At 36.4% G+C, this 17,958-nt stretch overlaps 1 protein-coding gene across 9 annotated transcripts in view; it reads right to left on the reverse strand.

Moving 5' to 3' along the window:
* Positions 1-2,253: 2,253 nt before the first annotated feature.
* mcf2la (mcf.2 cell line derived transforming sequence-like a) overlaps positions 2,254-17,958 on the reverse strand; it is a 38,574-nt gene continuing 22,869 nt past the window's right edge. Inside the window, exons 9-30 of one of the 9 annotated variants that reach the window (XM_056243783.1) lie at positions 16,705-16,896; positions 16,205-16,396; positions 15,887-16,046; positions 15,317-15,369; positions 14,838-14,917; positions 14,681-14,747; positions 14,158-14,273; positions 13,999-14,068; positions 13,816-13,908; positions 13,070-13,162; positions 12,859-12,984; positions 12,535-12,756; positions 12,155-12,247; positions 11,945-12,023; positions 11,233-11,406; positions 10,488-10,580; positions 8,992-9,069; positions 8,602-8,676; positions 5,528-5,637; positions 5,325-5,437; positions 2,715-2,818; positions 2,254-2,624 (exon numbers count right to left, since the gene is read on the reverse strand). In XM_056243783.1, coding sequence (XP_056099758.1) covers positions 2,545-2,624; positions 2,715-2,818; positions 5,325-5,437; positions 5,528-5,637; positions 8,602-8,676; positions 8,992-9,069; positions 10,488-10,580; positions 11,233-11,406; positions 11,945-12,023; positions 12,155-12,247; positions 12,535-12,756; positions 12,859-12,984; positions 13,070-13,162; positions 13,816-13,908; positions 13,999-14,068; positions 14,158-14,273; positions 14,681-14,747; positions 14,838-14,917; positions 15,317-15,369; positions 15,887-16,046; positions 16,205-16,396; positions 16,705-16,896 — 2,463 coding nt within the window. In that variant the 3' untranslated portion in view covers positions 2,254-2,544. Of the gene's footprint in view, positions 2,625-2,714; positions 2,819-5,324; positions 5,438-5,527; positions 5,638-8,601; positions 8,677-8,991; positions 9,070-10,158; positions 10,225-10,487; positions 10,581-11,232; positions 11,407-11,944; positions 12,024-12,154; positions 12,248-12,534; positions 12,757-12,858; positions 12,985-13,069; positions 13,163-13,815; positions 13,909-13,998; positions 14,069-14,157; positions 14,274-14,680; positions 14,748-14,837; positions 14,918-15,316; positions 15,370-15,886; positions 16,047-16,204; positions 16,397-16,704; positions 16,897-17,958 lie in introns of all 9 variants that reach the window. The other 8 variants (XM_056243784.1, XM_056243777.1, XM_056243776.1 and 5 more) reach the window with 8 other exon arrangements.

Below are 17,958 nucleotides of genomic sequence, written 5' to 3' on the forward strand. Positions count from 1 at the left end.
AAATCTGTGCAATTCTTAAAGGTTAAATTGAAACTAAATTCAATTTTTTGGGGGGAAAAGGTTATACTAACAATATATAATAGGGTGGGTTTCAAATCATCTTGGTTAATTTTCCTCAGATTTTAATCATATTTCCTAATTGCAATGTTTGTTGGACTTTAATGTTTTTTCTTGAATTGTTTAACTTTAGGTTTTCTTAAATTTAGATAAAAAAAAACTACAATAGACTTAAATGGCAAGTTTTGGCACTATTACATATTTTACTTAAAGGAATAGGCTAGTTCACGCAAAACTTATGTCATTTACTCACCCTCATATGTTGTTTTTGACCTGTATGAGTTTCTTTCTCCTGCTGTACGCAAAATAAATTAAGTCAGATCTCTGTCAACATTCTTCAAAATATCTTATTTTGTGTTCAGCAGAAGAAAGAAACTCATACAGGTTTGGAAGAACTTGAGGGTGAGTAAATGATGACAGAATTTTCTTTTTTGGTGAACTATCCCTTTAATATTTATAAATCAAATTTGATTGAAAATGAAATTTTACCATAAAAGTTCCCACCATTGTCTTTTATGAGATCAGAAACCAGATTTTCATGTTTATAAAAATTCTGTTAAATGATTATTATTAAGGGAAATTGTTTTATTTTATAGTCTTAATATTAGCTGTTATTATTTATAAATCCAGTTTTAAAAATGAAATTATATCACTAAAAGCATAACCATTCATCTTTTATTATGAAACAGATTTAAAATTCTGCTACACAGTAAAACAAAGTTGCTGCCTTAAATCTTTTTTGAAGTAATTTTTAACTTAAATTACACTAACTTAAAATATTAGTTGAATCTTCTATAACATAAAAAGTTGACAATTGCTTAACTTATTTTAATGAGTTAAAGCAATGCAAAAATCTGTTGTCATAACTTATTAATCATGTATTTTTTTTAGTGTATGGTAAATTAAGGGGAAAAATATTTTATGGTCTTAATATTTAAAATCAAGTTTCAAAAAGAAAATTCTATCATACAAGTTTACTCATTTTTTATCATCATACAATATTTTAATAAATTCACAAAAGTTTCAGCATTCACTGTCATGAAACAGATTTAAATGAATCAAAAACGTCTAACAATAATAAATCATTAAGTAACATTTATTTGCAAAATTATAAAGTTGTTTGTGGTGCACAATGAAAAAGCTGATGCATTTAAGATCGACTTAATATATACACTCGATATTTCCTTGACAAATCTGAGCCAGCAGAAGAGGATAGAATGTTTCAGTGAAGTTTATTTCTGCCTAAGCACTTTAAATTCATTCATCTCATACAACCTCTTAGATACATATTTACACATGTACATAGATACGAGTCTAATAGAGGAAAATATTTTATGTCAAATGAGAACACGATAAAACTAGCATGAGATAAAACTAACATGCAGCAATGTGCCACATGAAATTTAAATAGATATTAACAATGATTTCTGTATTGCTGAACACGTTAAAACAAAGACAGTGTACAGTTCTGGGGACATGAACACCTGAGCACAGAAACGCTGTGGTATTCATCCTGGATTGAATCAGCCGTCTAGGATTAACTTATAGATGAACTTTGACAAGTTTTAAGTAATACTTTTTGACAAAAGGTTCTGACCTTTAAAATCAAGTTGAGTGACACGCCAATTATCACTTTCCAGACTACATTTTGAACCATCCAAATTAAACAATCTGTGGTGACGGTACGTACAGGAAAATAAATTGCATAAAATGTGAACACAATTGATATGTTGTTACTGGAAAATTGTAGAACAGTAAAGTGACAAATACAACAAAATACAATTCATTGACACACAACAATAGTGGTCATAATATACAATATGTATAGATATATATATATACTGTTTTAATGAAAAACATGAGATAAAAGTTAATATCTGTACAAATCTTTTACAGGAAATAATTTAAACTATACAGCCGTTTTCGATTAATACATACAGTGAACAGGACTTTTCACCAGGCATAACCTCCAGAATCTTTATCGTATAAAACAACATTTCATTGTCTTGCTGCTACAGCAAATCAGACAGGAGCTTTAGACGCTCCAGACAGTCAGACATTCCAAACAGACACTGACATTCTCAAAGCAAGATCAATAAAACCAGTGGAAGCTCATGTGAGAGTCCTTGTTATGTATATTTAAAGACTTTTAGACCGCAGGCTACTTTGATGTTAATGCCGACTCGACCAAAAACCCTTTTACTCTTTGAGGAAATGCATGCAGATGCGAAACGAACAGCATCACACGATATTTTCAAAGTTAATGAGAATGTGAATGGGAACAGCAGACATTTTTTCTCTCTCTTATGAAGGAGAGACGGTTGAGAAAGGGTGACGCTCTCTATAAAATATCCTGAATGGCGTATATTGACCGCAGAGGTCGATTCCTTTCTCGGTTGAGGAGGTTAAATACAGTACAAAGGCTCGAGGAGCTTCAGTAGAAAGTGCACTGTGTAGGAGCTGCCACAAGACGCTGGAGCATGCGCTTCAGGTTTTGATGTCAGAGAAGCTCGTGTAGGTTTCGCTGCAGCTGGACGACGTGCTGAGGTTTCCAGACCCACTGCCTTCTGTGGGGAAAACACGCACACATTAGCTCAATTCAGAAAATATGACGGGGATTTATTGTGTGGTGGATGGAAAGCAGGGAGTTGTGTTACCTGAGCTGGAGAGAGATTGAGAAGATTTGGATTCTCTGATGAGAGTGAGCAAGTTTGCAGCAGGGACCCAGCCTTCCTTATTGGTCCGCAGATTACGTACAAACCTGAAAAAAAATCAGACATCAATAATCACACCATACTCTGCTTACAGAAAACAGTTTGCGATTCTAATTTGGTCATCTTTAGAAACATCAAAACGAGTCCAGATAATAATCCATCACTCAAAATGCAAAAATGGAACTAGATTATTTTAAATATGTGGGCACAAAAACAGCCCTGGGGTAATTCCTCTGTGTTATTTAACATTTGGTATATTTTACAATATTCTATTAAGCCTATGGAATTAGGAGCAGGTTACGATGTGCATTATTAACGGCTTTACTTTTTTTAAAAAATATATTTTATGCATTTATAGCAGTGCTTCTCAACCGGAGCCCACTAGGGGGCCTCGGCAAACTTTCAAGGGTGCCGCAGGATGACAAAAGTATTTAAATTAATATATTATTTTTAATATATGAAAATAATACAAGTATAACCTAAATACAATGCTAAAAGCAAACAAAATGCGAAATGAAATCATATTTTTATTTTCCCTTAATTATTGTTTGTACTGAAGAATATACAGCTCTGGAATACAGAACGTAACATCTTGAATCACAAAATGAATCGTGGTTAATTCATTCAGTATGTTAAAATAATTAACCTTTATGTATCAATAAAATGTTTGAAAACAAGCAGCTTTGTCATAATTACAGCAGAAATATCTAGTGAATATTGTGTTAGACAACTTCGACTTTTTATTTCAGAATTGTGTGATATAAAGTCGCAATTGCGAGATATAAAGTCAGAATTAAACTTGCAATTCTGACTTTATAACGCAATGGCGACTTTATATCACACAATTCTGACTTTATATCTCGCAATTTTGAGAAATAAAGTCAGAAGTAAACTCCCAATTGTGAGATTAAAAGTCGCAATTATCTTTTAAAATGTTTTATTCTGTGGCAGAAACAAGTTTTCATAAACATTTGATGAAAAACTTAAACTAAATGAAAACTTGAAATTGAAAACTGAAATAAGTTGAAGTTGAAGCACAAAACTGAAATAAAAATAAATTAAACCTGATAAGTAATATTAAAATATTTAAAGGAACACTCTGACTTTTTGGGACTTTAGCCTATTCACCTTATCTTATCCCCCAGAGTTAGAAAAGTCCATACATACATTTTTCATCTCCGTGCGTGCTGTAAGTCTGTTTGACGCACCCACCGCTAGCCTAGCTTAGCACAAAGACTGGATGTAAATGGTTGCAGCTAGCATACTAATTCAAATAAGTGACAAAATAACGCAAACATGTTTCTATTTACATGTTGTGATTTGTATAGTCACAGAGTGTACAAAAAACAAAGTCACATGAGACACAGACATATTTTAACCATATAAATACTGGGAACTATATTCGACCACGGCGCGTCTCAGGTGCTGCGGTTATCACTCCGCCCAAGTAGCAGTGCTTCGCCTTCAGAGAATATAGTTCCCAGTATTTATACGGTTAAAATATGTCTGTGTCTCATGTGACTTTGTTTTTTGTACACTCTGTGACTATACAAATCACAACATGTAAATAGGAAAATGTTTGTGCTATTTTGTCACTTATTTGGATTAGTATGCTAGCTGCAACCATTTACATCCAGTCTTTGTGCTAAGCTAGGCTAGCGGTGGGTGCGTCAGATAGAGTTACAGCACGCACGGAGATGAAAAAGGTATGTATGGACTTATCTAACTCTGGGGGATAAGGTGAATAGGCTAAAGTTTCAAAAAGTCGGAGTGTTCCTTTAAAATAAAAGCCAACTTAAAGGTGCAGTGTGTGATTTCTAGCGGCATCTAGTGGTGAGGTTACGAATGGCAACCAACAAAAGTTACAGTGGCCAACAGGAAAAAATCATCTGAGACAGCAGAGACTCGCCAGTGAAGCAATGAGGTTTCTTTATAAAGATAAATTAAGAATGATGTTTACTTTATTATTCAGTAAAACGATATGTTATTGCGAATATTATTGTTACTTGTTCATCATTGTGTCAGTGTTTTAATCGCTGACTTTAGCTAACTTCTTTGCACGAAGAACAACATAGTGATGAAACGCGCTCTGTAGTAGTTTGTCCATTTAGGGCCACTGTAGAAACATGTCGGTGCAAAATGTCTATTTCAATGTAAGGGGACCCGCGGTGTATGTTGATAGAAATGTCTTATTCTAAGGTAATAAAAACATAACGGTTCATTATCTTTATACGCCACTGAAAACATAAGTTATGTATATTATATTGCATTTCTGTCTTACAGATCCTCCTAAATATTACACAATGCACCTTTAAAATGCTATATTAGTTAGATAATCCTAAAATTACACTGATACATAACAGTCATAATTGTTTAGATTTGGAATTTATTTCAATTGGTTGATTCAACAGAATAAAAGATCCATTGAATTAAATTGTTGATTTATTCAATTTAAAACCACAAACAAACGATTAATGTATGGGTCATAACGTGAAACATGAGGATGAGTAAATGATGACAGTATTTCCATAATCCTGAATGTGTGAATCTTACCAGCGTCCGTCGTCTCCCTCTCTCACCAGCTCCACCGTGTCCCCGCTCTTAACCGTCAGCTCCTGTGGGCCGCTTTTCTCGTGGTCAGCTACTACCACGTACCTGCCGGGAGACTAATGCAACAAACAAGCACGACACCATCAGTGCTCAAACATAGCAGGACACAAGGAATCATGCAGCAAAGAGCTCCTCAAGAGACTCACCAGCTTCTTCCCTCCCTCATCCTCAGGATCAGAGTTCATGGGGTCCTCGGCGCTCGAGTAACCGTCGTTCTCCTCAGACGCATCCATGGACAGCGACGCCTTGGTGAAGCCTTGTGGAAGAGAGGACGGGTGAAACCAATGTGACATTAAGATCACGTTAAGACATCGAAAGAGAGGGATGAATGGTGCTGCACATAGATGGTGTGTGGAAGATGAAGAAGAGACTGGCTCGGTTTCAAAACGTAGATAGCTCCTTATGTATAGAAAAAGCCGGATTCCTAACTGTCGTAGAACCTCTCTAAGAAGAAAATAACAGTGTCTATGATGTAGAACATTAAAGTTCCTGTCAGGTGCTTCATATATAGAAACTTTTAGGGGCTGCCATCATAGGATCATTTTATGGATTTAGTTTTAATTATTTTTTTAATTCGAATGAAATTGTATGAATTAAACCGCTCGTAAAAATTGTTTATCAGTATAAAAACATTGAAATAACCCATTAAAATGACCTTCAACATTTATTATTGCAATCATTTCTATTATGCAATCATTTAAGGGATTTCATATTTTGGGCGTAAAGCATTCTTTAAAATTGAGTTTGAGAGCCCAAGGGTTCTATATTAAACCCAATTGAAAACATTTTTCTAAGAGTGATTTGAAACGCTCATAAGCAGAGGTTATGCTATGCGCGTGACGTCACGTCGGCCGGTTACGCCCACTGAGTGGCAAAAAGACTGAGCGGCAGCATTTGTTTTCAGAGTGAATGCTGAGAAAAACACACAAAACACATCTAAAACGGGAAAGAGCTTTGCGATTGACTGTACACCTAGATTTGACAAGAAATCTGAGGTGTATTTTTACAGACTGCCGAAAGCTGCAGAACAGAGAAGCAACTGGATCGCTGTGATTCACAGAAATCAGAAACAGTTATTTGCAGTTATCATTGTGTGTCAATATGATAGGTATGATTGTGGCAATCATACCTACCTATATATTGTATTGACAACTCATCAATTAAATATTTACCATAGTATATTCTGCATAATTAGACGTTGTTGAATAAACACTGACAAAAAACTATACAAGTTTTAAGGCTGGACGATATGACGATATATATAACATTGATATACAGTAAGTGATTTAGGCCTACCTATAATGAATTTAATCAGTGAGTTGAAATGAGTGAAATCAGGCACGTATGACTGTCAGAAAACACGATTATTGGCTGCATGTCAATATCCATGGATCACTGGATCTTTGGTAAGTTGTAAGGAACACTATCAGTTTAAACTAAAGGTTTGACTCGATTTAATCGTTTGTTTTACTCGCTTTTTCGCAGTTTCCCCTATTAATTTCCCGTCACGGAAGCGGCTCTTTTGCCACTCAGTCCGGCTGAGGGGGAGGTTTCTGGAGAGGAAGTGACATCAACGCATAACCTCTATAGAGTTTGGCATTAGCATGTTGCTAAGCTAACATCAAAATAGTTATTACACCAATTGTAAATTTGTTTAATCATATAGTTGTCATTTCTTTAACCAAATTCATCATCTTGGATGGACGTTTTCACTGAGCTCGTCACAATGCATTGTGGAATTGATGTGAAAGATGTATGAAGTAATACTCGCACTTCCTAAGTTTCAGAACAGATTTTGCATTGGGAGTGTGCATGTGATGCCTATGTAGGCAGCACACTAGGTTCTGAAACGGAGCCAGAGCCTCTTTATCTCATAATCCATTTAAAAAGAGGAACAGGTCCAGGCACTGAGCTAGCAGCTGTTTGTGTTTTATGTTCAGATTATGACTGTGAAGGCGGCATATGACACATTCGCAAATCATTCAAAACATGTTTATGGAGAGATGCATAAACATTTTTAGATCTGAATCAGTGGATAAACATGGAGCCCGGAAGAGTGTTTGGTAGAAACGGATCTGTGGTTTCAGAATTGTAAAAGTGAATCCAGAACTAGCACCGCAAACCAGCAGACAGGAACCCAAACCAGACACTCATGCAGCGTTAGACTCGAGTGTTTCCACACCAAGGGAAGTGCAAGTTGATTTTCTTGCTCAAACTGACATCTTTTGGCTTATAAATGTACTATTTTAAAGGATTCACGTAAATCGACAGTAAAAAACACAGGATTTAAAGGAATAGTTCAACCAGAAATGAAAATTCGGTCATCATTTACTCACCCTCATGTCGCTCCAAAACTGTTTGGCTTTTTGTTTTGTGGAATACACAGATTTTTTCCATGCAATTACAACTTCAAAAGGTGGGCAGAGTGTAAATACAGGCATATGCCAAAATCTTATGAAATCATATGACAGCTTTGCCTGAAGAACAAGTCGAAAACTACTTATTCACTGGAAATCTTCATGAGAGAAATACTGTAGTTATCAGTCTTATTTGTGAATGAATCATTCTTCTATGAATTAAGTAATTGATTTGGTTCACAAACCAGTCTGAATGATTCATTCGTGAATCGGACTGAACTGGTTCTCAAGTTCTCTGATTGCAATGATTAAGTTAAAATCTCACCGGAGGAAAAGATTGTCAGTGAATAACACCCACGTCTATAATACTTTTATGGTGTTTATGCGTTGTTTTTGAAGCTTGAACCCTTTAGTCCTCATTCAACGTAAATGCATGGAAAACACCAACCAGTAAATTGTGAAACAATTCTTCTTTTAGTGTTCCACAGAAGCAAGAAAGCCATACAGGTTTGAAATGACACACGATTGTAAATAAATAATGATGATGATTCAATTTCAGTGGATTAATTGGTTTAAAAGAGAGTAGGGTAAATAGAAAGAGATTATCTCTCCTGTTATACAATATGAACTGGGCTGGATTCACATTCTCCCACGGTAAAGAGCATTTTAGATTTACAATAGTAATTTATTGAGCAGTTATATAAGAGATGCCATTTAGCACTGTGATTTATCCTGCAAACCACCAATTACAGTGCAATAATATCATACCCTGTGGTTAGTGTTTGCCAGTCTGTTTGGAAGTTCGCTGTGAGAGAGCAATAAAGACGATAAAGTTCATTCCCACACCAGGCACATCTAGTTACCTCTCCTTTTAGTCTGCAACAGACTAGAAGTGCTCATCCATCTCACTCGGGTAAGAGAGATGTGTGGACCTGCGTCTAAGGGAGAGGCAGCCGATAAGATTTCAAAGACTCCATCGATTTACCAAACACCACAGATCGCTTTTGTTGGTGGGGTATGCAGAACTAAAGTCAGTTTGTTTGGATTGTGAATGCTTGACACCTAATATTGAAGCGTTTTATTGTATTATTACTTCAGGCTGATGTATGAAAGATGGTGAACCCTAATATATGAAGGTGAGATAAAATGTGGAAACCACATAATATGATAAAACAAAGGCTTGGGAGCACAGGACACTGGTCATGGCTGATGTTGGAGGAGGGAATGCTGGGAGTTTTTATGGGACAGTGTACCTCTGAAGCCAAACGGTGTAGGATCACTCTTAATCTCATGTCTTTTAGTTTTGTGATCAGGACTAGGGGGGGATGATCCTGGCAGCCAAAGCAAGGAGCGAGAAAGGAGAAAGAAAAGGATAAGAGGACAAATAATCAGGAAAGAAGAAAGAGAAAGCCTATAACAGGGTTAAAGGAAGGATCCTTCAATATTATGAAGACAAATTAGGCTGTTCTACAGGGTGAGAGCCTCTAAAGTAGCATGTACACTAAAGTACACTGTGCCCTAACCATTTGTGATGTGACAAAACAACATCTGATAAAAGATGCTTTTTCCCCAGTTTTGAGCTGGTTAGCCCTGTTACAGTGAACCCAGGAAAATGTAATGGGTTCAAAATCCCACTCCAATAAAATAAAATAAAACAAATAAATAAAATTCACATAGCATTTTCAGTTTGGACTGCATACTGGTTGTGGACAAATTCTTATAAATAAATTAAAACATTTAATTTTCAGTAAAAGAATTTTCAGTTTAGGTGTGGACAAATTCTTGTTCCTGGAAATAAAGTTGTTTCACACATAGTTGAGGCCGTGCCACAGTGAAACCAGGGGGGAAAAAAATACAATTTGGTTTTGTATTATTTTTACTGGAAATAAAGTTGTTTCACACATGGTGCCACAGTGAAACCAGGGAAGAAAAAAAATACAATTTGGTTTTTGTATTATTTTTACTGGAAATAAAGTTGTATCATGCCTAGGGTAGGGTTTAGGCCCTACCAGTGAACTCAGGGAAATGTAACTGGTCCAAAAAAAAAAAAAAAATAATAAAATAAAATAGTCAAATTTGATTTTGTTGTGGACAAATTCTTGTTCCTTGAAATAAAGTTGTATCACGCCTGCTTTAGGCCCTAACAGTAAACCCAGGGAAATGTAACTGGTGCCAATTTAAAAAAAAATAAAAATAAAAATGAAATGAAATAAAATAAAATAGTTCGGTTTTGGTGTGGACAAATAATTTTTCCTGGAAACAAGTTGTGTCACACCTGGTTAAGGCACAGTAAAGAGCATTTCAGTAATGATAGTTCTAAATTCTAATGTTACCAAGCTTGAACTCTGACGTTGAACTGCTGCTAATCTAGACTTTGGTCTCTACACTAGAGTCTAGTGTATCCTGAGACTGCAGTGTACCTGGAGGGCAGAGAGTGATGACCATTGGAAGTGTGAGGCTTTTGCCACCAGAGGCTGCTATAAACTCTGCAGTGAGGTTCAAGCCAAAGCTTAGTACTTATTCCAGGTTCAATATTTTACATTTATCCAACATCACTAAACTATTTGTTTTTAAACTATTTGTTTTCAAATGTATCATAAATAATATAAACTAAACATTTTAACTAAGAAATTTCTGCTAAACATGCTTTTGTCATAATGATTTTCAGAAATGTTTTATCAATATGCAGTGACCCTGTTTTAAATGTATTGCCCGTGACCGTGTAAAGTTGTGAGCCCTCCTGCTGTACCTTTTTGGCTCTTGAGGTTACTGAAGCCCTGCAGTGTAAAGCGTTTTTTAGCCACTGCAGCTCTCTCAGAGTTGGGACTGGTGACAGTCTCGTCTATTCTCCACAGAGACAGAGAGAAAGAAAGAGGAGGGGGAGATAATCAAGGCCGTTACAGGTTTAGTCAGAAAATTTGAAAAACTAGGAAAAAAGAAACACCAGGGGTCACAAAGAAACTGATCACAGAAATTCACAGTCTAAGCAGCAAGAGGAAAGACAGCAGCATTCTGAATTGTGGGATAGATTTAGGGAAACGTCAGTCTGGGGTTAGTTTCACGGATTCATTGACTGACTGATTTCAAATATGTCCTGTGTAATATCTGAAAAACGACCTCTAAAAAATGCGTACACACACCCGACTATATAGTATGTGAAAAACAGTCCGCCAAAAAAGTAGTATGTCCGAATACATGGTAGGTGAAAAGTCCACAGATGACCTACTGTACTACTTCCGGCAAGATTCTGAAGTGTGCATTCGACGGACACATTACTATCCCGTGAGGGATTTATAACTGGAAGTGAAATGACGCGACTGACGCCGGTAGGTCACGTGACAGTAACAACATGGCGGATGTAGACCCATATTCATAATATATAGAGCGTACTTTTTTTAATGGTCGCTAGTAAATTCAAATGTAGTACCTACTCAGACAGTACGCGATTTCGATTTTCTTGTTTATGTTGTGCATGTTGAGAAGGGCTGACTGACCTTTGACCTTGTCGTTATTTTTGAGTAAGGCAGGATTACTGGGATCTGCTGCTGTGGGCTCAGTTTTCTTCTCTTCTCCCTTCTTGAGGCTCTTTGGGTTGGTCTTGAAGGGGCTCAGGGTTAGACCGCTGCTGGTGGGAGTTAACTGATCTGAGCTCTTCTGCTGCCTCGCCTCTGAAACACAACATCACAACAGTATTAGACAACTACAGACATAACGTGCTGATTACGTGAAGTGTGTCATTTCTATATACTCTACCGTTCAAAATGTTGGGGTCGGTATGATGTTGGTAATGTTCTCTTATGCTCACCAAAGCTGCATTTATTTGATCAAAAATACAGTAAAAACAGTAAAATTGTGAAATATTATTACAATTTAAAATAATCGTTTTCCATGTGAATATATTTTAAAGTGTCATTTATTCCTGTGATGCAAAGCTGAATTTTCAGCATCATTATTCCAGACTTCAGTGTCATTATGATCCTTCAGAAATCGGATTTGCTGCTCAAGAAACATTTCTTATAATTATTCTTATGTTGATATTCTAACAGTTGTGCCGCTTAATATTTTTCTGGATTTGTTGATGAATAGAGGGTTTATTTGAAATAGAAATTTTTATAACATTATAATGGTCTTAACTGTCACTTTTGATCAAATTAATGTGTCCTTGCTAAATAATAAAAAGAAAGAGTAAGGCACGGTGTCTCTCACCTCTGCAAGCCTTTAGTTGCCCCGTTAGAACCTTCCGGATCTCATTCACCCATGCCGTTTTGATTTCTGGTGTCGCCGCCTGAAAATAAACAATACAATGACCAGAAAGGTGAGTGACAGGATTAAAGATTAGATTATATACATTCAATGCTATTTAAATAGACATAGGATATTTTTACAAGGACAATTGTAAAATGTTTAAGAGTTTACCTGTACGATATACACCTCCTCTCGAGAATTACACCAGATCTCAAACTTTTTGTTGTCCCCTTTTGCATTCTCAGTAATGCCTACAGCACTCATCTATCAGAGGGCAAGATATGAACATAATCAGTCTCATACAGAAACCCTGATATTCCCCGTAAATGTGCTTATCTTCATTAACCTTTATTTACACAAGACAAAACACAAATTAAACATGCAGATTACATGAGCATTTCTTCTTTTTCTTGGTTAGATTACACTAAAAATGATAAATCTTCCCTTGATTTGCCCACATCGTCCGACTGATTTCCATGTCAGAGAAGTAATAAATGAAAACGAACTACTTTAATATTCCGTCTCTAACTCCTTTGGCGTTCAGGACTTACGTTGAGTGAGTGTTTAAAGCTGTATGACGGGGCTTTCTCATAACCTTCTCCGTTCTCCTCTCGTTTCTTACAGAAGAGCAGATATTTCTCGTGCAGGAAGAGGTGTCTCTGCATGGGCTTGAAGCGTGCCAGGTCTTTCACTTTCGCGTGACCCTTCTTATGCTCCAACCACACGCTGAACGACCCCTGCATCATCAAGCGGCCCAGATCGCTGAGGTTGCCCTGGAAACACAGGTCAAGGGGTCAACAACGACTCCAAAGGTGTCTTATATTATTGATAACCTTTTTCATTCAATCTGCACATTAAATAAAATGCGTCACTACTTCATATCCAGTGATGGCGATAAGGTGCATGGAGTCATTCACAGCTTTTAGGATGCCTAGAATAGATGAGAGCGCCTCCTGTAGGTCTTCCTCACCGTCACAGCCTTTACTGTACTTCAACAGTTCCTGATATACACACACATTCACATAGAGGTTACCAGACAGAGGTGCAAATATAGGAATTATATATTTGGGTCTGGGTCTAGTTTACCTTGAGTAAAAGCTGGTATTTGGTTATTCTCTGCACAGGCTTGAGCAGGTACGAGTCCAAACCAAGCTTATGCTCTAGTTTCTTTTGACACTCCTGAAAATAGCATACAAAAATTCTTTATTTTTCTTTACTAATATATGATTATTGTATAAATATTACTATTAAACTATTATAGTACAGTATTATTTATGAAATAGTAATAATACATTTTAAGTTTGGGGCAGTAAATCTTTTTTTAAAGAAGTGTGTGTGTGTGTGTGTGTATAAATATATTCAGCAAGGGCGCATTTAATCAAAAGTGACAGTAAAAACATTTAAATTGTTAAAAAAAATGTATTGCAAATAAATGCTGTTTGTTATGAACTTTCTATTCAGCATGTTAGACTGATTTTTGAAGGATCATGTGAGACTGAAGACTGGAGTAATGATGCTGAAAATTCAGCTTTACTTTACAGGAATAAATTACATTTTTAAATATATTCAAACGGAAAACAGTTATTTTAAATCGTACAAATATTTTACAATATTACTGTCTATACTGTATTTTGATCAAATAAATGTAGCCTGGGTGATCACAAAACATTGAAAAAAAATCCCACACCATTTAACAGTAGTCCTATATATTGTATTCCTAAAATATTAGCTATGACGCTCTATAATATGACCCTTTGGATTATAGAAAAAAAGATGTGCTTATGTGTAACGTGGCTTAATTGTGTCTGTAGTTTCTTGCAATGTAAGATGACCTGGAAGAAAGCGCAGTCAGAGCACTGTCTCCACAGAGACTCGGAGCGAGGCTTGTTCTGACAGTACTTCTCATATATCTGCAGATCCATCATCTAACAAAACATGAAAAAGACATTTGAAAAATCCATTTAATCATGTAATAAATCAGAACAGCACAAGATGTACAGTAACATGAGACTCACTCTCTCCAAAAAACACCGGCCCACAAGCTCAGGATAGTCTGTGTACGTCTCCAGTTCACGAAGAAAAGTCCTGAAATATATAGAGAATAAGAGGCTCTTTAGCTTTATAACACCACACAAGTGAAGCTCAAACAGGGAGACACAGAGGGTTCGACTCACTTCTTGTGGAACTGGTATATCTCAGGCATGTTGCCAAAGAGGATGTCCTTCTTGTGAAGCAGCGTGTTGGGGATGAGATGAGCCATGGCTGGATTGTCCATTTCTGCTGCATAACCCTAAACACAAAATCATTTGTCAAATCAAATGCGCTAAAAGTTATTAAAGTCACCATGAAATCAAAATTGACAATTCTTATTTTTTCATGGAATATTGCATTTAAAAAAAAATCCCTTCCCCTGCCTATTGCAGCATCTTCTCTTCTCTGATGATGCGTTTACTGGCACGAGGGCAGGGCGACCTGTCACTCAAATGAGATCCACCAATAGCAAATCACTCCAAGCCAATCAATTCCCCATGGACAAAATCAAGTCCCGCCCTACATTTTTTTCTTGTTCGAGAAGCCGTTTTACTTGGATATACGTCACAATAGGAAAGAAAAGACGATTGCAACTTCTGTTTCATGCCGACTTTAAAACATAAACTGATCTGACCTCTAGTAGTGAAAGGTGTCAGTGTAACTCACCTCCAGCACACACAGCAGCTCCTCCACATACGCTCTCTCCGTCTCCAACAGCTCGTTCATCACATGCCTGAAGTGGACGGACGTTCAACAGATAATCAGTCAAATAGAAAAATGACACACAATAGCTCACTTTCCTTTTAAGTCGCCCCTGACTGACCGTCTAAGCACAGCAAAGTTCTCCTCTTCATCAGAGACAGATGGGTGTCTGCTGCCGTCATTCTGTAAGTGCATCTCTCCCTGCAAATATAAACAACCATGCATTGATTTTTCTATGTACCGGTATATAACACACATACAGTGTCTTGAAAATGTGTTCAAACCAATTCTGTCATTTTATTTAAATCACACATATTTTTAGCTCAACGTTCAAAATCCACTCAAACTAACTCGACATTTGTTCAATTTTAAACTGCTAAGGTTGCGATCATCTTTAAAAATTGAGAATAAACTATTGAAAAAATGTATACAATTAAAATAAAAAAAATCTAAAAATCTGTTCACTTAATATTCAATTAAGCAAACGCTAAAGTGCAACAAATGCATAAGTGAGCAGTGCAGCCACTGTTACTTAATTTATCAATATCAAAGCAGTCTTATAAATATTACTGCTTAATTTTCTAGAGATAAGATACCTACTTTTCTGCAGTTTCCATTGATGATATCACCCTCTATAGTCTTCTCCCTATGCGCTGGGGTAAAAAAAAACATATGCATCAAATATAATAATATTCTTTTTTGTGGCAATGATCCCTGCAGTTTTCTATTATGAACACTAGATGGCAGAAGAGTAAAATAAGTGACAGGGAATGTGTGTGTTCTTGTATATATGGTTTATTATATGAGGACACAAATGTGTATAATGGCATGGGTATTACAACTTAAACATGGTTAATGAAGACACTTCCTGTGTCCTCATAAATCAAATGGCTTTAAAAAAAAAAGAAAAAAAAAGGTTCTGTGGATGTTAATGGTTCTTTACGGACCCATAAATCCCTTTGAAAAACCTTTATTTATTTTTAAATAGAGAATGGAGATAAAGGTTAGGAACCTGTTTTTAGTATTACAGCACACCGTGAATGTATATTAGCAGCGCGTGTTGTTGCTTTTGGCATCTGATGGAGCATTTGGACCTAGAAACAGTGACACGTTTCTGGGAAACCCAACCCAACCCAACCAAACACAAAAAGTCACGTTTAGGGGATTAACCTGGAGACAAGATGGGTGATTTGATGATGGCCTCAGGACGTGGGGCGACGGGCTGCACGGGTCGTGTCTGTTTGGCTGCTAACTTCTTAAGACTGACCCTCCTCTTCTCGAACATTTCCTGCATGGACAGCTGCTTCTGAAACACTTTGTCCACCTGATCCTGTTTGAGCACAGAGAAAATATTCATTCAACTTACACCTGACAAGACATTTGACTAATAATTTCCATATTCTCAATAACACTTAAATAACCAATACATGTATAAATAAAAATCTATACACATGTATTATGGTTAAGTTCTGGGGTTTTGTCTTTTACCCTGAAGTCTTGAGTGAGCACTGACTCATAGTCCCTCCAAATTGCACTCAAATCTGTCAGCTTGTGCTGATTGGCTGTATCCAGGTAACGCTCAATCTCCTGCAGCGCTGACTCCGCCCCATCCTGTGATTGACACTTATCCACAGGCTGAGACGCCAGCAGGTAGATCCCATCATCACACCATTTAGAGGCCTGAGAGTGACGGAAGAAGAAAAAGAGTCAGTCGTCATCATTAAAGAAGTTTTTTCTGGCTTTTAGTCCATGTCTGTTAGCTTTGAGACCATTTGTAATCCATTCCTAAAAGTTGACAAAGCCTCCTCGTAAATTATAAATAGAGACTGTGACCTAAACTAAAGGCTATTCGCCATTTGATATGTCCTGCTCCAACTTCTAGTTTCAAATGGAAATAAGTCAGCAGCACAGGAATAAGTTCTCTGGTTGACTATTTTACAGGGGTCTTGAACAGCTTTGATTAAGGAGTCATCGGGTGGGCCTAGTACCTTCTCTAGAGACTGGTGTAGCTCCATGGCTTTGTGCAGATGAGCTTTCTTGTCGTTCAGGACACCGCTGATCTCCTCACACACAACCCGCAGCTCAGAGCATTTGGGCAGGATGGAATCCACAGCATAATGAGACGCTTCGATCAGCAGATCTGCATCGCACGCTAGAGACAGAGCCCGGTCCAACACCTCCTACAGACCGAGAGAAACATTTAAAAAAAAAAAAAAGAAAAAAAAAAAGAATTATAATTTATTTTATTCAGCAGAACACATGAAATTGGTCAAATATAAGAGTAAATAGTACATTTCTAATGACAGTATAGTTATATAATGTAACAAAAGATTATGATGATTTAAATTTCATACAAATGCTGTTCTTCTGATCTTTCTATTCAATAAAGCAACCCGGAAAAAAAATATATCGTGGTTTCTACAAAAATATTAGGCATAATAAACATTAAATAGTTTTTAACACTGATAATAAGAAATGTTTCTTGAGCAGTAAATCATTATATTAGAATGATTTCTGAAGGATCGTGTGACACTGGAGTAATGATGCTGAAAATTCAGCTTTACATCACAGGAATAAATTAGTTTAAAATATTTTCAAATAGAAAAAAGCAGTTGTTTTAAATTCTATTAATATTTTACAGTGTTTTTACTATATTTGTGATTAAACAAAATGCAGCATTGGTGAGCATAAGAGACATCTTTCTAAAACAATAAAAAAAACCTTAAAGACCCAACCTTTTGAATGGCATGTGAATATTTTTATTTTAATAAAGTGACCATGGCAGCAATGAAAAACAAATTATAATGTTATAATAACTGTTATAATAATGTTATAGTCTTTAAAATTCTGCTGTTGACGAAGGCGACTTAATTTTATTAGTCAATCTTTGGGTGATTTTTTTTTTTTTTTTACTTAAAAACAAAACAAGTTTGCCACTTTGTGGCCACCCAGAACTCCCACAATCCCCTTGTGTCAGCAGAATAATTCCAGCGTAGTGATGGGTGATTTATCACATTGGGTAGAACACCCCCCTCTTCTCTCCACAGGATGAGGACATGTGGGTGATTTCTGAAAGGGCCTCAAACTGCCGCACTCAGCAATTTCATTAAGGAAGGTGAGATTTACATGCTTTATAAGACCGTATGCCTGTATATACACACACTAGAACATTATAAGGACAAATGAATGTGCTTTGGGTCTGGATAGAAATGAAGGGAAGAATTTATTTGATCTGTATTACA

This window comes from Rhinichthys klamathensis, unplaced genomic scaffold, assembly GCF_029890125.1.
Source record: "Rhinichthys klamathensis goyatoka isolate OS25496 unplaced genomic scaffold, OSU_Roscu_1.1 h1tg000845l_1, whole genome shotgun sequence".
In the NCBI taxonomy this organism is placed as follows: domain Eukaryota; kingdom Metazoa; phylum Chordata; class Actinopteri; order Cypriniformes; family Leuciscidae; genus Rhinichthys; species Rhinichthys klamathensis.